Source organism: Schistocerca americana, chromosome 9 (assembly GCF_021461395.2).
Source record: "Schistocerca americana isolate TAMUIC-IGC-003095 chromosome 9, iqSchAmer2.1, whole genome shotgun sequence".
In the NCBI taxonomy this organism is placed as follows: Eukaryota; Metazoa; Arthropoda; class Insecta; order Orthoptera; family Acrididae; genus Schistocerca; species Schistocerca americana.
In genome coordinates, this window is record NC_060127.1 from 201,405,964 (window position 1) to 201,430,621 (window position 24,658).

General features: G+C 49.4%; 1 protein-coding gene across 3 annotated transcripts in view; it reads left to right on the forward strand.

Annotated features, from left to right (window-relative positions):
• The first annotated feature begins 2,870 nt into the window (after positions 1 to 2,870).
• Positions 2,871 to 24,658, forward strand: part of LOC124551335 (brachyurin-like) — a 125,577-nt gene continuing 103,789 nt past the window's right edge. For all 3 annotated transcript variants that reach the window (XM_047126356.1, XM_047126357.1, XM_047126358.1), the window contains exon 1: positions 2,871 to 2,943. In XM_047126356.1, coding sequence (XP_046982312.1) covers positions 2,883 to 2,943 — 61 coding nt within the window. In that variant the 5' untranslated portion in view covers positions 2,871 to 2,882. The remainder of the gene's footprint in view (positions 2,944 to 24,658) is intronic.

Here is a 24,658-nt window from a genome sequence, read left to right on the forward strand (position 1 = left end):
GCACTGGAGGAGTGTGTGTGTGGTAGGGTGCGGGCTGTGTTTAGAGAAAGGTCTGCCTTTTAAGGTTTTTGATCCATCTCACTGTGCTAACTTTTGAGGTCGTGTTCTGCTAAAATGGCGTCTACATATAATTATGTGATACCATTGTCACAGTTTTGAATTCTGCATACCAGATTAGATACTGCACATTCTCCTAGTCTATCGTCATTTTGATGCATTGCAAGTCATATCTAAGACTGAGCTGAATTTAAAACAATTTTACAATGAAGTATAAGAATGGCGCATAAATTCGTAGCGTTGTTGTTTAGCGTGTTGCTATGGGTTTATGTACTGCTTGTCATTTACCATTTGTGGTTTATTGTTGCTGTTTGAGTTTACATTTTGTCATTTTGTCAGCTGGAGGTACTAAGTGGAGCTCTGGATGCTAGAAAATGGAGTTCCAACTGGGGAAGTCGGAACATTTCCGACACATTCTTCTGTTTGCGTTCAGCAGAGAGGGACAGCAGTGGAGATAGCCAGAAACATTTTCGCCGTGTACGGGGATAGTGCAATTGGACACAGAACGGCAAAGAAAATGGTTTTTTCCTTTTAAGGAGGATCCTTTAGATGTTAGTTACTCTCCACGTTCAGGAAGACATTCAGACGTTGACGGAGATCGCCATACGCATTAATTCACAATGATCCACGCATGTGTATTCAAGAACTAGCAAACGTGATGAGTTGTAGTCATTCCACCACAGTGCGACATTTGCGTACGGTGGGGAAGGTTCAAAAATCGGGTACGTTGGTACCTCACGCTGCAAGCCAAAATCACACAAATCAGCAGGTGCCCATATGGGTATCCCTGCTTTCTGGTAATCAATTATATCTTGAACAACACCGACCATAAGTATGCTCTATCGTTACTGATGACGGTAAATGGCGTTTCTCTGCTGACTCAAGGAAAAGAAGGGATTGGTTGAGCCTAAACAAAGCAACAGCTTCCCATACAAAGACCTGTTCGCATTCACAAAAGATAATGTTATGCATCTGGTTGAGCAGCGACGGTGCGGTGTAATACGAATTTTTTTCGTGAGGTATAACCACCACTGCTGACATTTATTGTCGACGACTGAGACGTCTTACAGATGCAATTCAAGAACAAGGACCAGGCAGACTGCGTGAATTGACGCTACTCCACGACAACGGCCGCCCACGTTCTGCTGGACTAGTGAGTTGGGTTGGGAAGTGAATCTGTTCCCACCTTATTTACCTGATCTTGTGCCCTCACATTTTATCTTTTTTCGCTCTCTATCGAACAACCTTTAACGAACTTTGTTTTCGCAAGAAAATTTGCTCTGAACAGGGATCGACGAATTCTTCGTTTCAAAACCACGTGATTTCTAAGGTCGCGGAATCGAAAAGTTACCCCAGCCTTGGCACACTGCTGTAAACAGTGAAGGAGAATATATTATTGATGACTAATATCTTTGGTATGTGTATCTGTTGTGTTTATTACATTTATGGAACAGCGGTACAAATTTGTGCACCAATCCAATACGATAACTTGTCTCAAATAGTTTCGAAATTATGGTTTTTTGAAATGAGAGTTTAAATTCATGGATACCCTGCATATTAACGTGACTTTGCTGGAACAGCATGAGGTGCTGTGGATTGCTGCGTCCTTGGATAGTGGGAGATAGCACCACCGAGCTCGTAACACATCTACTACTGACGTGTGTAGCGTTCTTAAGAACGGTACACCACCCCTCCGTCATTAACTGCGTACAATGGTGAGCCAAAATATTACGACCACCTGCTTAATAGCTTGCTTACCCATCTTTGGAACGAATCCATCACTGATGAGCCAAAACGTTATCAACACCTGCTTAATAGCTTGTGTGCCCATCTTTGGAATGAAATGTATGACTGATTCTGTGTACCAGCGATCCGACAGTTTGTTGGTAGCTTCGTGGAGGTATGTGGCATTAGATGTCTACTCGAAGGTCATGTAATTCTCGTAAATAAGCGTCGCTGATTTGCATTTGCGGCGATGGTGCCCGATAGTGAACCAGATGGGTCCCACAGAATTTAAAAGTTCGTCGGGGAGGACATCAAGCATGAAGGGATGCAGGTGGTTTGCAGCTGTCACGTGTCTTCGGTTATCGCCAGAGGTCCCATGCAGGCGTAGGAGGGTGTCTCCCGTACCATAACACTGCTCCCGCCAGCTTGCAACTACGGCGCGCGGCACGTTTCGTACTGCTGTTCATCTTGGCGGCGGCGTTTGTGGAGACGACCGGTGAAGTATTGTGGCAAACATGTGATTCGCCCGAAAAGCCGACAGGTTTCAGTTGGTCGACGATAGAATTCTGGTGGCCCCCTGCCCGTTACAGTCGTAACTGACGATGTCGTACGGTCAACACGTGAACACGTAGGGGTGGTCGACAGTGGAGCTCAATGTCGAACAATGTACGATGACGGTGTTCCCCGGAACTCTTGTGCGTCCACCAGGGTTGTGCTCCTTTGACAGAAATGCCACAGATCACAATGTATCCTCCTTGACAGTGCAGACAAGGCTCCAAACAGTACTTTGTATGAAGAGTCATGGGCGTCCAACCATTTAGCGACTAGTGATATTTTCGCAGTCCTGCTTCCTTCTGACGAAGCTTACGACAGTAGCACGTGAACATTCGACAAGCTTCGCCGTTTTCGAGTACTCGTTCCCGGGCCCTGCCCTATAGTAATCTGCCCTCTGCCTTCGCCCGGGTGCCCCCGTCCTCGTGTGCTGCGCTCACACACGCCTGTTTCGGCACGACGCCGCCAGGTGGCTCGCCAGTGCGCGAGGCTCGCGCTGCCGGGCGGTCGCAGTAGCGGCAGCAGAGCAGGCGGCGACGGCGGCGGCCATGGCCACGCGCTCCCACTGTGCGCTCGCGGCTGCCCTGCTGGTGGCGATGGCGGCGACGAGTGAGTCAGTCAACTGGTTTAACACAATGTTTTTACACATTCTGTCTTCGTTATTAAGCGTTAACCAATGCATCATTTAATTTGTGTTCTTTTCTCCTGACTAGTTTATAATGGCCTACTATGATTTCCTGCCAATCTGTCAATCTCGGAGCACCATTTCCATCCTTTGTTATTTGCTGTATACAGGTGTGTTCAAAGAGTGTCGGAAACTTTTAATTTCGAGTATTGTATTAGTCCAATTCTCGCGATTTTTCGTTGTTGTGGCGGGCAACATGTCAAACTATGTGTTCACTGATCGCTGTATTGGACGTTTAGTGAGGCGTCCGTTGTCACGTAAGTTGCTTGTGTTTGCCCATGGGTAGCGAATACTTATTTGTCTTCGAAATGGGTCAGAGAATTAGCATTATACACTCCTGGAAATGGAAAAAAGAACACATTGACACCGGTGTGTCAGACCCACCATACTTGCTCCGGACACTGCGAGAGGGCTGTACAAGCAATGATCACACGCACGGCACAGCGGACACACCAGGAACCGCGGTGTTGGCCGTCGAATGGCGCTAGCTGCGCAGCATTTGTGCACCGCCGCCGTCAGTGTCAGCCAGTTTGCCGTGGCATACGGAGCTCCATCGCAGTCTTTAACACTGGTAGCATGCCGCGACAGCGTGGACGTGAACCGTATGTGCAGTTGACAGACTTTGAGCGAGGGCGTATAGTGGGCATGCGGGAGGCCGGGTGGACGTACCGCCGAATTGCTCAACACGTGGGGCGTGAGGTCTCCACAGTACATCGATGTTGTCGCCAGTGGTCGGCGGAAGGTGCACGTGCCCGTCGACCTGGGACCGGACCGCAGCGACGCACGGATGCACGCCAAGACCGTAGGATCCTACGCAGTGCCGTAGGGGACCGCACCGCCACTTCCCAGCAAATTAGGGACACTGTTGCTTCTGGGGTATCGGCGAGGACCATTCGCAACCGTCTGCATGAAGCTGGGCTACGGTCCCGCACACCGTTAGGCCGTCTTCCGCTCACGCCCCAACATCGTGCAGCCCGCCTCCAGTGGTGTCGCGACAGGCCAGAATGGAGGGACGAATGGAGACGTGTCGTCTTCAGCGATGAGAGTCGCTTCTGCCTTGGTGCCAATGATGGTCGTATGCGTGTTTGGCGCCGTGCAGGTGAGCGCCACAATCAGGACTGCATACGACCGAGGCACACAGGGCCAACACCCGGCATCATGGTGTGGGGAGCGATCTCCTACACTGGCCGTACACCACTGGTGATCGTCGAGGGGACACTGAATAGTGCACGGTACATCCAAACCGTCATCGAACCCATCGTTCTACCATTCCTAGACCGGCAAGGGAACTTGCTGCGCCAACAGGACAATGCACGTCCGCATGTATCCTGTGCCACCCAACGTGCTCTAGAAGGTGTAAGTCAACTACCCTGGCCAGCAAGATCTCCGGATCTGTCCCCCATTGAGCATGTTTGGGACTGGATGAAGCGTCGTCTCACGCGGTCTGCACGTCCAGCACGAACGCTGGTCCAACTGAGGCGCCAGGTGGAAATGGCATGGCAAGCCGTTCCACAGGACTACATCCAGCATCTCTACGATCGTCTCCATGGGAGAATAGCAGCCTGCATTGCTGCGAAAGGTGGATATACACTGTACTAGTGCCGACATTGTGCATGCTCTGTTGCCTGTGTCTATGTGCCTGTGGTTCTGTCAGTGTGATCATGTGATGTATCTGACCCCAGGAATGTGTCAATAAAGTTTCCCCTTCCTGGGACAATGAATTCACGGTGTTCTTATTTCAATTTCCAGGAGTGTATTTTCCTATCAAAATGAAATAAAATGTAACGAAGTTTTATAAACGTTTAATATTGCTTTTGGTCAGTCTCTTACGTGTGGAACAAGGGTTTCGAGTGCTATAAGCGTTTTGGAGATGGCGGTGAAAAATTTCAGGATGACAAACTTCCTAGCCGCCCTACCACATCAACAACCGACGGAAACGTGGAAGAAAAACGAAAGAAATGATTATTTGGGAAGATTATCCTCAGTGTTTTTAACCATGTAGGGCATCTCGAGTTTTTGCCAAAAGGTCATAATCAGTTAGAAATACAATTATCTACAACTTCAACGCCGATTAATACAATTAATCCGAAAAAAACTGCAGGATTTCTTCCAAAACATTTCGTGGCTTTTGCTCCACAATAATTCACTTGTTCATACTTCATTGCCTGCTCATCAATTTTTGGGAAAAAACAACATTATATTGATTCCCAGCCTCTAAATTCGCTACATATCACCCCGTGTGACTTTTTCTGTTTCTAAATGAAGCGAACTTTAAAGCGCCGTCGTTTTACAAGCTTGGATGAGTTTAAAAGTGCATCGCTAAAACATCTACGTGCTGTCACAAAGATAGAGTTCCAAAAATGTTCAGGGAATATGAAACAGCGGTGGCATAAGTGTATGTCAAGTAATGAGGACTACTTTGAAGAAGATAACATTAATGTAGACGATTAATAAAAGTATTTTTAGAAAATGAAAATTACCGCTACTTTTTGGACAAACCTCACATAGTTAGCTCAATGGAAGATAGCGTTAAAATGTTTCAGATTTTCTACAACTATTAAGTAAAGCTAAGTAAAACAACAGGAAAACTAAAACAGATTCAGACAAGTATGTAGCTGGCTGATAATTTACAGAAAGCGCGAATCAGACCACAACCCTGATAACACGTCAAAAACGTCACCCACAAGTTTTGGGGAACGCATCCAATGTTCCCAAAACCCTAAAAGTCGTGGCACTTTCGCTTGATCGTCAATTAAAATAGAGAGCAAATCTGTCTGCAATGAGTTGCCGCCCTTTCATCTGAAAATAGTATTCATTCTAGTAAAAGGTGGCTTACTGTGATCTGTGCACCAAAAGGGCTACACATTGGAGAGTCCACCAGAGCGAGAAGCCAAGCGAGGTGGTAACACGTGAGTAGATGACACACTGAAATATCTATTTCATGTGCCCTCGTTCCAAGTATCACTTAATTGAAAGAAGAAGTTCTGAGAGAGTTGCGTTATCACGTGCTGTCTCTTCGTGGAGGATTCAGAGCAACGAATCCAAGGTGGCTGAGAGATACTATAGGAAGGGAAGAAAAGGAGGCGTGGATAAGTATGTAAAAAATTTTGTGCAGTGTTCACAGTCTATGGACTCGAGTTTTAAACGGATAGCATTACAGATTTACCAAAACTGTCAAAGTCGTATGAAATGATGGGTGGATGGTTTTTAATGGTTTAGCTGGACTCAACCACAAAATTTTTTTTTTGTGCTAACAATAAAGATCACTTCTCTCAGCATGTACAACTGACACCTATACCGAACCAGAATGCAGTTACAGTCTCACAAGCAATGGTCAACAAGTGAATAAACGAATTACGGGAACTGGAGATGATGATACTGACCCATGGACGAATTTTAAGTCAGATTAGATGAAGGATAGGCTTCACCTGCAGTAAAACTGTAATGCTGAATGGAGAGACAGGATAATCAGAAGAATACTAAGTTACTGTGTGAACTCACACCACAATGATTGGGACACAAATATTTCTTTTGCGTTGGCCCTGTAAAATTGAAGCTCCACAACAGTACAATATTATCTCTGTTGGCGGTGGTGTATGGAAGAAAAATGCCATCCCACTTTGATAAGATTAAGGTAAAAAAAAGCAAGGGTGGAGAGTCAGTACGTAGGTTCGCAAGAACAGTGCAAGAAGTCTGGAAGTGGCTTCAGCAGGCCAACTCAAAGACACTAGTGAAACAGGAGGAAAGACTCACCGGAGGAGAAACACCCCTCTGAAGATGTCCAGCGCAGCTCTGGACGAAACGTTAGGAGCTGAAGAGTTTCATGGACCACGACCTTACATCCCGGAAGGTTTACCAGAAGATATGTCAACCGGTCGTGAAAGCTTTCAGACTGTAACGCCTAGAACCGCTCGGCCACCGCGGCCGGCACTGTGAAATCCACAGGGATCTTACCGCATTATAGAATAGGACAGTGGATGATGTTATCCAATTCTTGCATACAGAAGGGGAAGACAAAGAAATTTTGTTAAAGTAACGGTTTCTGTTTGGCGCCCGGTGATATGAGCTCTCTGAAGGGGGAAAGAAGGATGATGATAGTCCCTGTCATTAGGTTGGTGTACACTGAGGTCGAGGATGGGAAGGATCCTAGTTATGGCAGTGTTGTACCTATTTTCCTTGGGCAGAGTGGAAGTGCTGTGGAACCTACGCCTGGAAAGAGGAGTTCTCTTTGTCAGGCAGGAAGATCTGGTGATTACTAGCCATCAATGGACGATGAGTCTAGTTTTTAATGCATAGGAATGACAAAATTAAGTAAGGACGCTGGAGGAGGTGTTTTCTGGTTGTCGACGGAAAGCCAAGAACAGAAGAGTACTTGGGGAAATTTTGGGGAGTGTGAGAAGTTACATAAGTCGTATGAACAAAAATGAGAACAGATGTAGCAAGCAGTGGAGATTGTATCATGTTGGCTACAGAGAGAGAAGATAAGTTGGATACACGCTGTGGGGAGGGTTTTGAAGACTGTGCTCGGGACAGCGGATGCTAATGATGTAAGAGAACTAAATGGAACGATGGAGGTAGTGCAGGAGGTTGACAGAGGGTAATAATTCAGTGATGAAGTGTCACACGAAGTAGACGACGATCTTGGAGAGCGGAATATTAAATCGCGTATGCTTTGCAACTCTTTGCAAGCTGAGAAGCGAGGTGATGGAGTACACAAAGGCATTGGACGACACTGTGAACCGAGACCTAGCGTCCTTTCAGGCATGAGTAAATATGTTGGATGCAACAGTCACAACGATAAGACTGCTGCACTAGCGAACAGTGTTTGTGACGTGGGAGTGGAACTGACTACCTTTCATGAGGCTATTCATCACATTTTGCACAGGCCGTTGCGTTCCCTCTTGTTGTCGCCAGAATAGCTTCTGCCTGGGTTGAGGAAAGTGCAGGGGGAACTGACGTCAGAACTGGGGTTGGTGTGGGAGCTCAATCGACAGAGTTTGCCTTTTTATTATCATAGGACGTCGGTAGATCTGAGGATGGACTAGGCACAGTTGTACGTACTTGTTAGTATCCTAGTGACGGGAAGACATGCATAATTTACTTGTTACATCATTAACCCATGCGCAGTGAAATGCCAATTGGGGATACTAGGGGTGCCACTGACTTGTGAAGATGGGTACAGACATGTGGTTATGACAGAGTAGAAGCTGTAACAATGGTTGGACCTAGAAAAGTACAGTGCGTCCAGCATGAGTGTTTCAAACTGGAGCAGACGCATGTGTGCTGCAGCTATTCACTGGCAGCACAGGAGGACTGTTTGTCCAAAGGATTTTGTGGAACTTAGACGTCCACCCCAGAAACCGGAACTGCCCTGGATTTATTCTGTATGGTGGTAGTAAGGAATGCTAACTGGCGTGAGGCAGTTGGAACTGAGAAGTAGTGGGTTGTTGTTTAACGGCGCAGTATGCCACTTAACAGGGTCAAACTTCTGTCTAACAGCCACAGTGATAGGAGTTACTTTACAGACACAGCTGTACTGGTGAGACGAACCATTAGAGATATCCTCAAACCAGAATCTAACCTTCCTGAACCATACGTCGAAACCAAACTTGATAAATTTCCTGAACCAGGTAAGAACCACACCAGTTAAGAGCCGTTCTGCAGAATGGTTGATGTACCGTGTTGAACAATACTGGGGAGGCCAACAACGAGTGACTGTGACCTCGAGTGCCACGATGCCTAGTGCCATAGTGGCTCTAACTCTACTGTGGACAGCTTTCATCTGTTTGGTCATCCCACCAGACTCTTGTGACATCCTTCGCACGCTCGGTAAGTACAGAAGCGAGAAACAGATGCCATTCCTCGACAGGGAATTCAGATATTAGATTATTTCACATCTAACGTCAAACTGTAAAAATAATACATAACTTTTCTTTCTGAGGTTGGAGCATCTGGTAACAGTAGATTTGAATGTAGAATTGTATACAGGTACAAGAGATTTATAAATCTGTCACTCTTTAACACAACGTCTACTCATAAAATGTAGAGACCTACCCCCTATGAAAGTCCATAAATCTTATTCAACTGGCAGACATACAAAAAGGGGTCAGTGCATAAATGTTCGAACTTAAGTAAACCTACCGATGGAGCTGCAGAGAGAGGATACTTACGAGGGTTGTACGAAAAGTAAGGTTCCCAATGAGCTACAGCCTCGAGGGAAGGTGCTAGGCTAAATCCGACAACAGTGCCGTGCGCAGTGGTTCCCCCATTCTGGAGCCCGCCCATGCGCGAGTCCGCGGTTCGATACGTCGCTCAGTATTGGTTTGGCAGCCTTCAGAGATGGAAGTGTTGATCGCCGCTCCCGCCAAGTGCAAGGTTCGAGCAGTAATCCGGGTTCTCCACGCAAGGAAGTTGCCGTCCGTAGAGATTCATCACAAACTGAATGAGGTTTATGGGGAAGAATGCATGTCCATTCAGCACATCCGCAAATTGGGTGCAGAGCTTCCACTGAGGGTCGCACGGAAGTTCACGATGAAGAACGGAGTGGAAGGCAGTTGGTTTCGGATGCGATTCTCCAGAAGATCAACAATGAACTGCTCAAAGGTCAGAAGGTGTGTGAACTTCTTAACACATTCCTGAAGCTTTCCACGGCATAAATGAATGAACTTTAACACAAACGTTGGTTATCTCAAGGTGTGAGTTCGCTGGGTCCCCAGATTGACTGACGGACACGAGGCGCTATGCCTTGACTGAGCTCACAAGTTCCTTCAAAAATGTGAGGGGGGAGGCAACAAGGAGAAGTTGTTGGATTCTATCCTCACAGCAGATGAAACGTGGGTTTTTCATTACATCCCCAGAACAAAACACCCATCTCATCAGCGGCGTCACTCCGGTTCACTGCCACCAGAGAAATTCAAACAAACGCAGTCGGCAGGAAAGGTTATGGCGACTGTGTTTTGGGATTGGAAGGGGGTACTCCTCATCGATTTCATGCAACCTGGGATGACCATAAACTCAGACAGATATTGGGAATCGTTGATGGGAGGCGGGGTCCTCATGCCACGGTGGCGGATGTAGGAAACGCGGCGGCAGGTGTATTTGGAAGTACGGCGGACCAAATAACAGCCGATACCGCACGAACCAATCCACTGGTAACACAAACCCTAAAGACTGAAACTGAAACTGAGCCAGTGAGACTCACTTCACCTGTGTTGGGGAAATCCGTTTTGTCCATTGTCAAGCGGAGGCAAACGCAAAAGGGTAGGAGTCTACACCAGGTGTACTCAGTGTGTATGCCTGTGGGCCTCAACATGTAGAAGAGACTAGTCCAGTAGCCATTGACGAAACAGGATGAATGCAGCTGCAGATTGTAGCACACGTTGGAAAAATGATGCCTCTTGTTTGTGCTCTGAGGTCATACTTTGATCATTCCAGCCACTGGCCGAGAAGACCAGCGATGCACATGTAGTTTCAACGAAGCTTACAATTCGCAGCACTGTCCCTAGAACTGATCATGGTCCCTTGGTTCTGAGCTGAAGGACTGAACCTATAGACTTCGAAAGTTCTATGACAAGCTAGTCTGTGACTTCCTCTACGTGCACCACAGGGTTGAGAAAATTAGGGTGCACCTAAATGGGTCAGGCGTGCACTACACATTAGAAGCTGTTACCCAGGTACCTGACTGAGTCTGAAGTGTACGCTAGGGTCTTTTAGATTTGCTGACTACATCTCCAATCCAGATAACGACAGTTGTAGAAAACCCATAGGTATCAGTGTAAGATAGAAAGAAATCTCTCCCTCAGGTGAGAGAAAGGTGAGAGAATTAAAATACTAGAGGTTAACTCCTAAAGAATTTAGAACGGAGTGCTAGAGCTCAAAGAGTTCTTGAAGAGCAGTGAAGCCCACATAATACTAGGTACAGAAAGTTGGTTGAAACCTGAAATTGACAGCAGTGAGGTCTTTTGGGGAAAATTTAATTGTGTATCGAAATGATAGGCTAATTAGAGATTAAGGCATGTGTTTGTCACAGTAGACAAACTCAAATCCATCAAGCTAGAAATTGATTTTGCATGCCAGACTGTTTTGGGCAAGACTCAGGAGTGGAGATAAAATGAAAACTGGATGCTTCTATCGCCCACCAGATTCCTCTCCTGATGTAACCAAAAAATTTAGAGAAAACATGAGTTCACTTGTATGTAAGTTCTCCAGCCATATTATAATCATCCATAGAGACTTTACTCACCCAACAATCAATTGGGAAAATTACAGTTTTCTTAGTGGTGAGTGTGATATTACGTAGGGATCTAAAGGGAACGGTGATGGACCTTAGGTACAGAAGAGACTGGAACAGTACATTACGTCCACATGGTAACACCTTTTTATTGGTCTTTTTCACTGACGCACATGTACATTACCATGAGGGGTGAGGTACACGTACACACGTGATTTTCGTTTTCACTTACGGAGTGGAATAGAGTGTGTCCCGACATGTCAGGCAAATAGATGTTCAATGTGGTGGCCATCATTTGCTGCACACAATTGCAATCTCTGGCGTAATGAATGTCGTACACGCCGCAGTACATCTGGTGTAATGTCGCCGCAGGCTGCCACAATACGTTGTTTCATATCCTCTGAGGTTGTAGACACATCACGGTACACATTCTCCTTTAACGTACCCCACAGAAAGAAGTCCAGAGGTGTAAGATCAGGAGAACGGGCTGGCCAATTTATACGTCCTCCACGTCCTATGAAACGCCCATCGAACATCCTGTCAAGGGTCAGCCTAGTGTTAATTGCGGAATGTGCAGGTGCACCATCATGCTGATACCAGGTACGTCGACGCGTTTCCAGTGGGACATTTTCGAGCAACGTTGGCAGATAATTCTGTAGAAACGCGATGTATGTTGCAGTGCTCTCCGATACACACGATCGAACAGCGGAGGAGTGGTACTCAGGCGTCAACTTTAGGTTACAATATCTCCGGATGTAATTAACATTTTACAATGCAACAAACGGCACTGATTACGTATTTGTTTATATGTTCAGATGTGCTAACAAAACTAACGTGGTTCCATTTAAAAAAACGTAGGTTTGTGTTAAAAAACATACTTCCGTGCATTTTTGTATGGTTTGTATTAAACAATTACACTATCCCCTCTCCTCACGTTCGGTCTGTGGAATCGGTTCGTCAGTATTTGATGTGGTTTACGAAATACACTCCTGGAAATGGAAAAAAGAACACATTGACACCGGTGTGTCAGACCCACCATACTTGCTCCGGACACTGCGAGAGGGCTGTACAAGCAATGATCACACGCACGGCACAGCGGACACACCAGGAACCGCGGTGTTGGCCGTCGAATGGCGCTAGCTGCGCAGCATTTGTGCACCGCCGCCGTCAGTGTCAGCCAGTTTGCCGTGGCATACGAAGCTCCATCGCAGTCTTTAACACTGGTAGCATGCCGCGACAGCGTGGACGTGAACCGTATGTGCAGTTGACGGACTTTGAGCGAGGGCGTATAGTGGGCATGCGGGAGGCCGGGTGGACGTACCGCCGAATTGCTCAACACGTGGGGCGTGAGGTCTCCACAGTACATCGATGTTGTCGCCAGTGGTCGGCGGAAGGTGCACGTGCCCGTCGACCTGGGACCGGACCGCAGCGACGCACGGATGCACGCCAAGACCGTAGGATCCTACGCAGTGCCGTAGGGGACCGCACCGCCACTTCCCAGCAAATTAGGGACACTGTTGCTTCTGGGGTATCGGCGAGGACCATTCGCAACCGTCTGCATGAAGCTGGGCTACGGTCCCGCACACCGTTAGGCCGTCTTCCGCTCACGCCCCAACATCGTGCAGCCCGCCTCCAGTGGTGTCGCGACAGGCCAGAATGGAGGGACGAATGGAGACGTGTCGTCTTCAGCGATGAGAGTCGCTTCTGCCTTGGTGCCAATGATGGTCGTATGCGTGTTTGGCGCCGTGCAGGTGAGCGCCACAATCAGGACTGCATACGACCGAGGCACACAGGGCCAACACCCGGCATCATGGTGTGGGGAGCGATCTCCTACACTGGCCGTACACCACTGGTGATCGTCGAGGGGACACTGAATAGTGCACGGTACATCCAAACCGTCATCGAACCCATCGTTCTACCATTCCTAGACCGGCAAGGGAACTTGCTGCGCCAACAGGACAATGCACGTCCGCATGTATCCTGTGCCACCCAACGTGCTCTAGAAGGTGTAAGTCAACTACCCTGGCCAGCAAGATCTCCGGATCTGTCCCCCATTGAGCATGTTTGGGACTGGATGAAGCGTCGTCTCACGCGGTCTGCACGTCCAGCACGAACGCTGGTCCAACTGAGGCGCCAGGTGGAAATGGCATGGCAAGCCGTTCCACAGGACTACATCCAGCATCTCTACGATCGTCTCCATGGGAGAATAGCAGCCTGCATTGCTGCGAAAGGTGGATATACACTGTACTAGTGCCGACATTGTGCATGCTCTGTTGCCTGTGTCTATGTGCCTGTGGTTCTGTCAGTGTGATCATGTGATGTATCTGACCCCAGGAATGTGTCAATAAAGTTTCCCCTTCCTGGGACAATGAATTCACGGTGTTCTTATTTCAATTTCCAGGAGTGTATATCCAGCGGTAACGTTAGGTGACTCACCCTGTATAAGTACCCAGTAGAACACTTCATAATGGGAGGGCTCTCCATGGTATACAGTCACTCTACAGATACTTCTAGAGACAAGTGCATAATGGGTGTGAAACAAAGCATAGGGTCGCTAGGCAATGAAAACCTCGCAACTCAAATTGGTCAAATTTTACAGGAGAAACAAATTACAGAAATCACATGGGGACCTGATTAGTCAGATGTAGTGGTTTCCGCTGCACAATATGGATCCGGTCACTGGTACATAAGACTTTACTAGGCACTTAAAAATTGTCTGCCGGTTTTTGGAGTTACTAGGTTTTCACAGTTATTTCTTTGGTAGTGACGGAGATAAGAGGCATGTGCACAGTTAAGAACTGAAATGAATGAATGTTTAATTTTTTTTAAAAAAGTACTTACTTAAACTTTGCATTATTTGTGTATTATGAAACATCTGTAAGGATACATTGTAACAGATATAAAGTGAAATGAATAACTTCACATTGATCAAAATATTGTAATATGGATGTTAATAAATTACGGTATGTAAAGACATAGAAACAATGTTGTTAGCTTCAATTAAACTATTATTACTGTAAACTTCCATTACTGTACATGTGTAAACTTTTCTGCACTGGTCTTTAGTTGTGAATTGTAGAGAGGGGGCAGTGTAAATGAGCTGGGTATGTTCGACATCCTTCTTGGAAGTGGTTACCATGTTTCGCTCAATTTCAATTCATATTCCATTTTTCCGGAGGGATCATACTTGAGACACCGGATATCAGTCACTGTTGGATCCCCAATTTTGGATCCTGGACGAATAGACGAATACACCGGGCGTTTATCACAGGACTTGAAAAACGTGTGGGCCAAATAACTGACAACATAAGGGCTAGGACTTTGTCTTGCGGTAGCAAAAACTTCTACACAGCCAGCAGGAGTATAAATGTGTCTGTTTTTTAACTTCCTTTCTATGGTGGAGTGCATAGAATCGCACTCCATTTAAGTGTGACCTTTCTCCAGAAATTTTTGCACTATTGTAATGCTTTTCTGATTGGCGAGATGAGGCAGTGCATTACTCATGACTGAGTTTCGATTCTGGTACGTGCATCCGTCGCTATAAAAAAGTCTTCTGAATCATTTTGGACGTACGTTTCTATAAAATGCACGAGTATGCTGGCAAATTCCGAAGCTGTTAGTCCACCTTCACTCTCCTGCCAAAGGTAACAACAACCATCGTTACTTTTTAAATCATAGATGGTAAAGTTGTGGTCCTTTAGTTTGCTTTTATAGTACAGTACAGATGCTTTTAGTCTGGGAGAAACCAGAAGTGCTTAAAGGTCCATAGTAAACACTCTAGCTGGTCCTGATTTATCACTATTTTTCGCTTCCCTTGCCTCAGTTTCGGGCGATATGCAAAGAGTATTCAATGTCTGAGAGATTGCCTGTCTGGTGGGAACAACAAAGATCGCACTGATCCTTTTTAGGCGAAAATAAGTTATGATTATTTCCATCGAATACCTCGCAGAACTGTTTGTAAGCAGCTGGGATTTGTCCTCTTTTCTTGCAAAATTCTATATGTTCCCTATGTAGTTCTGATTTACTCTGCCAGTTACGTTCCAAGCAGAGTTTTGTGGAAGGACGACGGCAGTAACGCGATTCCAATTTCGGCAACTCCGCAAAAAAATCTGATGCTCATTGTCATCCACCTGAAACTTTCGTTGGTCTCTTCTGCATTTGAGGCCCTACTGCAAGCGTTCTTCCTGGTGCACTAGATGTCCATGTTCTGACACTCCATTTGCCTAAGCACAAAGTATTCAGAAACATAGTCTTGCAGACAGTTTTTCCCTGTCCTTCTGTAACAAAATTGTAATATAGTGTGTTAGAACGGTAGGATTTATTAGATTATGAATTATTTCTGTGTCTTTTAACTGCAACGTAGTAGACATGGCTTCTAACAAAAATTTTTATTTCACCCCAAGACATAGCCTGCCAGAAATGATTAAATATTAGCTGTCTGTGCTCTTCTGTACTATCCTTGCAATTCCTGTTCCGATTTAAGGAAGAATGTTTGCAAGTTCATCGTGGTTTCATTTCCCTCCTACTTCTGCTCATTGTTGGTCTCTTTCTGCCAACTCATCTTTTTCCTTTCCTAAATAATCCTGTCCCTTCATACGTTTTTCTTTCTGCAAACTTTGAAGTGATTGATTGCTTTTCCTGTTACGGCGCTGCTTAGTACTTTTTACTCCCACATCAACTTCGTCATCGTCGTCTTCCGTGCTGTTGTTACTGCTATGGTCATTTGTGTTTTATCTGGATCATACACATCACTACTGCCACTGGAGATATCATCCTCGCTGCTGCGTTCTAAAAGATTTTCAAACTCAGAAGTGGAATTCGCCTCTATATTGGCTTCTTTTTCTGCATTATCTGTAGTGGAAACAATAATTTCATCAATAATGTTTAAATAATTTAATCACCTGTACTTTCAAACATGGATCTTACTTGAAGTTACAACAATATAAACTACGGTTTACCTTCATTTTGTAGGTCTACTCTTTCTTTTGGTGCAAGACAAGGAGGAACCTGACTAGAATCTTCTTCCGGTGATTTTATACGATATGTCCCCTTGTCGGCTCGTTTCACAAAGTAAAGAGTGAATTTACTCTTTTTACCTAAAGCTGAAAACAAAGTAGTTACTAGAATGTATAGGATTCTGTTAAGTTCTAAAATTAAAACCTCGTATGTACAGAGTGCAGTCTGCTTTACGCGCGATGAATAACGCGTAAATCAACATTGTTTTTAACGAGGTCATTATTAATTCTGTAAAGTAAAATACAGTATACAAATACCTAGAAATACTAAGACATACCTGTAGCAATAAAGCAGTGTTCGGTCTGTCAGTCAAAAAGGTTACTATCACATCAAAATAGATTTTAATCTCGGAGCATGTGTTCGTCCTGCACATTAACAATGGCGATTACCAGAGATGCAAGGTTTACAGCACAAACTACATTTTTTTTAAATAGTGTGTGGTGTGGACTGAAGAGATCATCCTTGATGACTTATTCTTCTAGGATGGGATGTAAGGATAAAAGGAAAACACTTTATTTATTACACATTCAGTTAGGCTTGGGCACGCAATGGGTCCTTTAGCCTGCTGTCTTTGGTGATGTCTATCTCCTGTGGAGGGTGAAATGTGTCAAGGCTGTTATGTGTGACTGCTTCCTCGTGTTATGACAGATTGCCTATGGGGGGTGAAACGTTATTGACTTCGGTACTCGATACTTGTACCATCTTGCAGGGTTTACCGTTCCTACCGATTCTAATTGTCGAACTTCGTCCCTAAGGGCATCGATCTTGTCAAAAACTCGTAAAGCCTTGTCATGGAGCTTCTCTTGTATAGTGGTCTCGTGGAGTGCGGTGCGGATGTCGACGTTTCTTGTCCACCATGGAGCTCCTGTGATCCATCGATAGCAAATGTTTTGCAGCGCTTGGAGTTTGTTGTAGTTGGAGACGCACGTAGTTCCCCACGAGGTGGAGCCATACAACATTGTGTTTTTTTTTTTTACTTTATTGTTATTTTAAAGCCTGTACAACAGGCAGGCTGTCAGCAGCACACTACGCTGCTCTTCAGCCATAGAATATACAAGCAGCAAAAACAGGAGAAGACACAGAAGTTACAGAACGGTGGGCAATAAAACAGGAGACACATAGAGACAAACACGGAGCCGTTCACACTCGTCGATAATCCACACTGCTAACTGATGAGACGACGCACAAACACTGAAGATGACGATGGCACTGGTGAACGAGGGAGTGTGACGGTGAACACTGAACACTAAACACGACGGCACACACGAAACACTGATGGCGGTGATCTCCGGCGCGCAAATGTCCACTTAGCGTGTGCGAGTCCGGGGACCTGCCAAGAGGGGAGCAGGGGTGAGGTGGGGGAGAGGGGAGAAAAAGGATGCCAATGGCGGAGGAGACGGGGGCAGGAGGAGAGGGACAGGGGAGGGGAGGCCCGGGGGAGGAGGGGGGAGAAAAGGAGGAGGGAGGGAAAAAGGGAGAGAAGGGAGGGAGGGTGCCCAGAGGAACAAGCACAGGAGGAGGGCGGGAGGATCAAAGTTGGTAGGAGGGGTAGATGGAGGGGAGGAGGGCATCATCAGGGAGGGGGAGCTGGCGGAAGCCACCTTGGGAGAGGGTAAGGAGGATGGAGAGATGGAGATCGGGTGGGACGTGCGAATACAGGCGCGGCAGCGGGCGGGAGTGGGAGAGGATCGGGGAGACGAGCGGGTGAGGAGGATCGAGTTCGCGGGAGGTGTACAGGATCCGTATTCTTTCAAGGAAAAGGAGGAGGTGGGGGAAGGGGATGAGATCATACAGGTTCCGTGTGGGGGAGAGGAGACGGATGCAATAGGTGAGGCGGAGAGCATGACGTTCAAGGATTTGGAGGGATTTATAAAAGGTAGGGGGGGTGGAGATCCAAGCCGGATGGGCATAACAAAGGATAGGGCGGATGAGGGATTTATAGGTGTGGAGGATGGTGGAGGGGTCCAGACCCCACGTACGGCCGGAGAGGAGCTTGAGGAGACTGAGTCGGGAGCGTGCCTTGGCTTGGATTGTCCGGAGGTGGGGAGTCCAGGAGAGGCGACGGTCGAGGGTGACGCCAAGGTACTTAAGCGTGGGAGTGAGGGTGATAGGACGGCCATAGATGGTGAGATAGAAATCAAGGAGGCGAAAGGAAGGGGTGGTTTTGCCTACAATGATCGTCTGGGTTTTGGAGGGATTGACCTTGAGCAACCACTGGTTGCACCAAGCGGTGAACCGGTCAAAATGGGATTGGAGAAGGTGTTGGGAGCGCTGTAGGGTGGGGGCAAGGGCAAGGAAGGCGGTGTCATCGGCAAACTGGAGAAGGTGGACGGGGGCTGACGGCGGCAGCATGTCCGCCGTGTACAAAAGGTACAGAAGGGGGGAGAGGACGGAGCCTTGGGGCACACCGGCAGAGGGCAAAAAGGTGTAGGAATCTGTGTTATGGACGGTGACATAGGAAGGACGGCGGGAGAGAAAGGAGCCGATCAGACAGACGTAGTTAATGGGAAGGGCGAAGGTTTGGAGCTTGAAGAGGAGACCGGAATGCCATACGCGGTCATACGCACGTTCGAGGTCCAGGGAGAGGAAGATTGCGGAGCGATGGGAATTAAGCTGTTCGGAAAGGAGATGAGTGAGGTGAAGGAGAAGGTCGTCGGAAGAGAAGGACGGCCGAAAGCCACGATAGAGACGGCGGGATTCACGGAGGAGGAGGACGGCCTGTGGGGGTAAGGTAGGACGGTGGGGGTGGATGGCGACAGTAGGGACGTGGGCCTCCACAGCCTCGGTGCTGGCGGAGATGCCGGTGGATGCGTCGGGTGAGGATAGATTCCAGGACCTTGCTGAAGACCGAGGTAAGGCTGATGGGACGGTAGGAGGAGACGGCGGATGGCGGTTTGCCAGGTTTAAGGAACATGAGGATACAGGAGGTTTTCCACAGGTCGGGGTAGTAACCGGTGGACAGGACTACATTGTAGAGCCTGGCCAGGGTGGAGAGGAAAGAGACAGGAGCTTCACAAAGGTGACGGTAGGTGACACGATCGTGACCAGGGGCGGTGTTGCGTTTCGTGCGGAGTGTATCAATGAGATCCTGTGTAGTGATAGGGGCATTGAGTTCCGTGTGTGTAATGTTGTCCAAGTACTGGAAACCAGGAGCGAGGGGAGGGACAGAGGTGTCAGTTCGATCGCAGATATCCGGGAAGAGGGAGTAATCGAACTGGGGATCATCGGGGATGGAAAATACATCGGAGAGGTAGGAGGCAAAGTGGTTGGCCTTACTAAGGGTGTCAGGGAAGGGGTGATCATCATGGAGAAGAGGATAGTAGGGGGAGGGTCTAGTTCCGGTAAGGCGACGGAAGGCTGACCAGAACTTGGATGAGTTGGTTGGTAGGGTAGCATTTAAACGGGTGCATGTCTGTCGCCAGTCCCGGCGTTTCTTAGCCGCGAGCAAATTACGAATTTGTCGTTGGAGTTGCCGGTGGCGTCGTAGTGTGTCCGGGTCACGCGTGTGGAGGAAGGCACGATAGAGACGGCGGGATTCACGGAGGAGGAGGACGGCCTGTGGGGGTAAGGTAGGACGGTGGGGGTGGATGGCGACAGTAGGGACGTGGGCCTCCACAGCCTCAGACAAGGTCTGCTGGAGAAAGGAGGCAGCATGGGTGACATCATCGAGGTAGTGGTAGGTGAAAGGGTGGCTATCGACCTGGGTGGAGAGGGTATCCCAGTAGGCACTCCAGTCGGCACGGGAATAGTCATGGACGTACTTAGGGGGAGGGTCGTTATGAGGGTCGGGTCAGGGGCGACGTCCGTCTGACATGGTGAGGAGGACAGGGAGATGGTCACTACCAATAGGCTCCAGGACATCCACCGTTATGCAACCAAGTAGGTTGGGGGAGGAGAGAATAACATCAGGAGTGGAGTTGGATTCAGGACGGGTGTGCTGGGGGATGGGGACGAGGTCGCCTTGAAGGGTGGAGAGGAACCGATGCCACCACCGTAACTGGGCAGCGGAACGACTATGGATGTTGAGGTCGGCGGCGATCACGTAGGAGGAGAAGGTACGGTCGACGTGGGAGAGGAAGTCGAAGGGAAGAGGAGCGTTTGGGCGGACATACATGGTGGCACAGGTAACGGTAAGGCCGGGGAAGAAGAGACTAAGGATCAGGTGTTCGGTGGGGTCGGGAAGGAGAGGTTGGAGCCGAATGGGGATCTGGCGGCGGTGACCAATAGCAACTCCGCCACGCGCAATTGGGAGGGGATTATCGGAGCGGTGGAGGAGATAGGGCGAAGTGTGGATGGTGTGGTGGGGTTGGAGGAAGGTTTCATTAAGGAGGAAGGCATCCACGCAGTGGGTGGCAAGGGTGCGCAGGAAGAGGTTCTTGTTGGCGGGAAGGGAGCGGATGTTGTTGAAAAGGATACTTTGCTGTCGCGCCATGACAGGGATTTAGACGAGGGTGTCAAGGCGGGAGAAGGTGAAATGGGCCTGGTTGTTGGAGTAGGTGGCGTACATCATGAGTTGGAAGATGGAACGGGCGGCGAGGGAGATCTGCTGGAGGGTGTTGTGGCGCTGAAAGGGATGGACATTCTGGAGGACGATGGTGAGGAACCGGATGATGTCCTCAGCGGTGGGGGGGGGGATGAAGGGAATTTCCAGGAGGGGTGGGGGCGTCCAGAGGACGGACAGGGATGGTGAGTTCAGGAGTGGTCGGAGGGGGTCGGGCTTTACACTTTTGGGAGTAGGTGGGATGGGGAAGATTGCAGGTATTGCAGGAAGGAGGGGATTGGAGGTTAGGGCACTACCTGAGGAAGTGCACTTGCCTACAATGCGGGCAGGTGGGGGCCTCGCGGCACTCAGCTGTGGGGTGCGCGTTATAGCGCAGACACCTCTGACAGCGCAGGGATTGAGGAGGGGAATGGGAGGGGTCGACCCTGTAACGCTGGTTGAAGAGGAGGGCACCCTCCTTCAGGAGACGGTCAATGGAGGGGGCGTCCTCAGAGAAGACCCGCGTAAGGCGGGTGGGGCCGGCCGAGTTGAAAATGCGGCGGACCGCCCGCACCTCCAGCATGGGATGCGCCTTGAGCTCCACCAACACCTCCTCCTCTGTGATCGACGGACTGAGCCGAGTGATCACGGCGGTGAGGGTCGGCGGGCGACGCAGGGGTTGGGGTTGGCGGGTAGGGATGGGGAAGGAGCAGGGGTGAGGGAGGCGTTGGGGCCAAAACGGGTGATGGGGAGGCGGGAGAGGATGTCAGTATGGAGGGTTGGGCTGGGGGAGGAGATGAGAACGGAATCCCATCTGGGAGTGAGGAGAGAGATAGGTGCACCAGGGAAGTGTTGGCGGAGGAGGAGGGAGAGATTCCGGGCCTCGAGAAGGGAAGGATCGGGACGGGAGAGGAGGTATTTGTATAAAGAGGGGGGGAGGAGGAGGAGGAGGCGGAGGGAGCAGGGCCAGGTGGGGAGACATCCATGGCACCCTGGGGGGGGGGGGGAAGGAGGACGGGGCAGGGCCTTTTTGGGAGCGGAGGAGGTGGTGGTGCCACTAGGGCGTTTTACGGCGGCAGAAGGGCGGGTGGTGATATGAGGGATGGGAGCTATAGAGAGGTGGCGGGAAGGGACAGGTCCCGGCGTGGACGCAGCAGTCGGCGCCGGAGATGGTGACGGTGACGGTGAAGGCGGCGGCGACGGCGACGATGACGGTGGCGATGGTGGCGGTGATGGCAAAGGCGACGGGGAGAGCTGGGCATGGAGCCCTAGCCGGAGCTGCAGTGACAGTATGGGGGAATGGGGGGAAAGGATCAGATCGAGAGGAGCGGGAGGAAGAAGCTGGAGAGGGGGCGACAAAGAGCGAGGGCGAAGGGAGAGTGAGAAGAGGTGGGATGGAAGGAGGGGGGTGGGACTGGGCACACCACGTTATAGTGGTGGAAGCGGCGGAAGGGGAAGTGTAAACTATGGTGGTGGTGGTAGCGGTGGCGGTGGTGGTGGGGGTGGACATGACGTCAGGGAGAAACAATAACGCACAGAACGAAAAGGATAGGACACAAACAGGGGGCAGACAAAGACAAAGACGGAGGAAGACGAGGACGGCCGAAGACCAGGGTCGGACGGCGACGGCGGCGGCGGCGGCGGCGAACAGACGGACGGACGGACAGCAGGCAGCAGCGGTAGCGGCGGAGACGGACAGCGAGCAGGCAGGCGGACGGACGGACGGACGGACGGACAGACGAACGAACGAACAAACGAACAGCTACAGCAGTAAGCGGCGGGCAGACAGACAGACACAATCTTCGAAAGCGGAGATTCCAATCTGAGAGTAGCCCAGGCTTTGCAATCTGGCGCCTTCGAATGAGGGGATCCAACCCTCTGATGACAACATTGTGGGTTCCACTGTGCCAGCCGAAGTGGCCGTGCGGTTAAAGGCGCTGCAGTCTGGAACCGCAAGACCGCTGCGGTCGCAGGTTCGAATCCTGCCTCAGGCATGGATGTTTGTGATGTCCTTAGGTTAGTTAGGTTTAACTACACTCCTGGAAATGGAAAAAAGAACACATTGACACCGGTGTGTCAGACCCACCATACTTGCTCCGGACACTGCGAGAGGGCTGTACAAGCAATGATCACAAGCACGGCACAGCGGACACACCAGGAACCGCGGTGTTGGCCGTCGAATGGCGCTAGCTGCGCAGCATTCGTGCACCGCCGCCGTCAGTGTCAGCCAGTTTGCCGTGGCATACAGAGCTCCATCGCAGTCTTTAACACTGGTAGCATGCCGCGACAGCGTGGACGTGAACCGTATGTGCAGTTGACAGACTTTGAGCGAGGGCGTATAGTGGGCATGTGGGAGGCCGGGTGGACGTACCGCCGAATTGCTCAACACGTGGGGCGTGAGGTCTCCACAGTACATCGATGTTGTCGCCAGTGGTCGGCGGAAGGTGCACGTGCCCGTCGACCTGGGACCGGACCGCAGCGACGCACGGATGCACGCCAAGACCGTAGGATCCTACGCAGTGCCGTAGGGGACCGCACCGCCACTTCCCAGAAAATTAGGGACACTGTTGCTCCTGGGGTATCGGCGAGGACCATTCGCAACCGTCTCCATGAAGCTGGGCTACGGTCCCGCACACCGTTAGGCCGTCTTCCGCTCACGCCCCAACATCGTGCAGCCCGCCTCCAGTGGTGTCGCAACAGGCCAGAATGGAGGGACGAATGGAGACGTGTCGTCTTCAGCGATGAGAGTCGCTTCTGCCTTGGTGCCAATGATGGTCGTATGCGTGTTTGGCGCCGTGCAGGTGAGCGCCACAATCAGGACTGCATACGACCGAGGCACACAGGGCCAACACCCGGCATCATGGTGTGGGGAGCGATCTCCTACACTGGCCGTACACCACTGGTGATCGTCGAGGGGACACTGAATAGTGCACGGTACATCCAAACCGTCATCGAACCCATCGTTCTACCATTCCTAGACCGGCAAGGGAACTTGCTGCGCCAACAGGACAATGCACGTCCGCATGTATCCTGTGCCACCCAACGTGCTCTAGAAGGTGTAAGTCAACTACCCTGGCCAGCAAGATCTCCGGATCTGTCCCCCATTGAGCATGTTTGGGACTGGATGAAGCGTCGTCTCACGCGGTCTGCACGTCCAGCACGAACGCTGGTCCAACTGAGGCGCCAGGTGGAAATGGCATGGCAAGCCGTTCCACAGGACTACATCCAGCATCTCTACGATCGTCTCCATGGGAGAATAGCAGCCTGCATTGCTGCGAAAGGTGGATATACACTGTACTAGTGACGACATTGTGCATGCTCTGTTGCCTGTGTCTATGTGCCTGTGGTTCTGTCAGTGTGATCATGTGATGTATCTGACCCCAGGAATGTGTCAATAAAGTTTCCCCTTCCTGGGACAATGAATTCACGGTGTTCTTATTTCAATTTCCAGGAGTGTAGTTCTAAGTTCTAGGGGACTAATGACCTCAGCAGTTGAGCCCCATAGTGCTCAGAACCATTTTTTTGGGTTCCACTGTTGCCTTATACAATTGGAGTTTAGTCTTAGGGTTGAGATCCTTACTCTTCAGGAATGGAATCAATGACCTGGCCATCTTCTGAGCTGCTGTCTTCTTGTCGTCAATATGCTGCGTAACGAGTAATTTTTTGTCAAGGTAGACACCGAGATACTTCACTCCCGGCGACCATGGGATAAATTGGTCAGCTATTTGGAGTCTGTCGTTCAGAACTGGTTTCCTCCGCACAAACTACATATCGCTGGAGATGTGAGTTTTTCATTATTGCCGCTAGATGGCGACACCGTACGTCTTGAAGAAGGAAAGTTTCAACAGGCTATGTGGCATAACTGTCTACATTTGGTAATGGAGTTACGTGGATTCCATTGTCAGATGGAGTT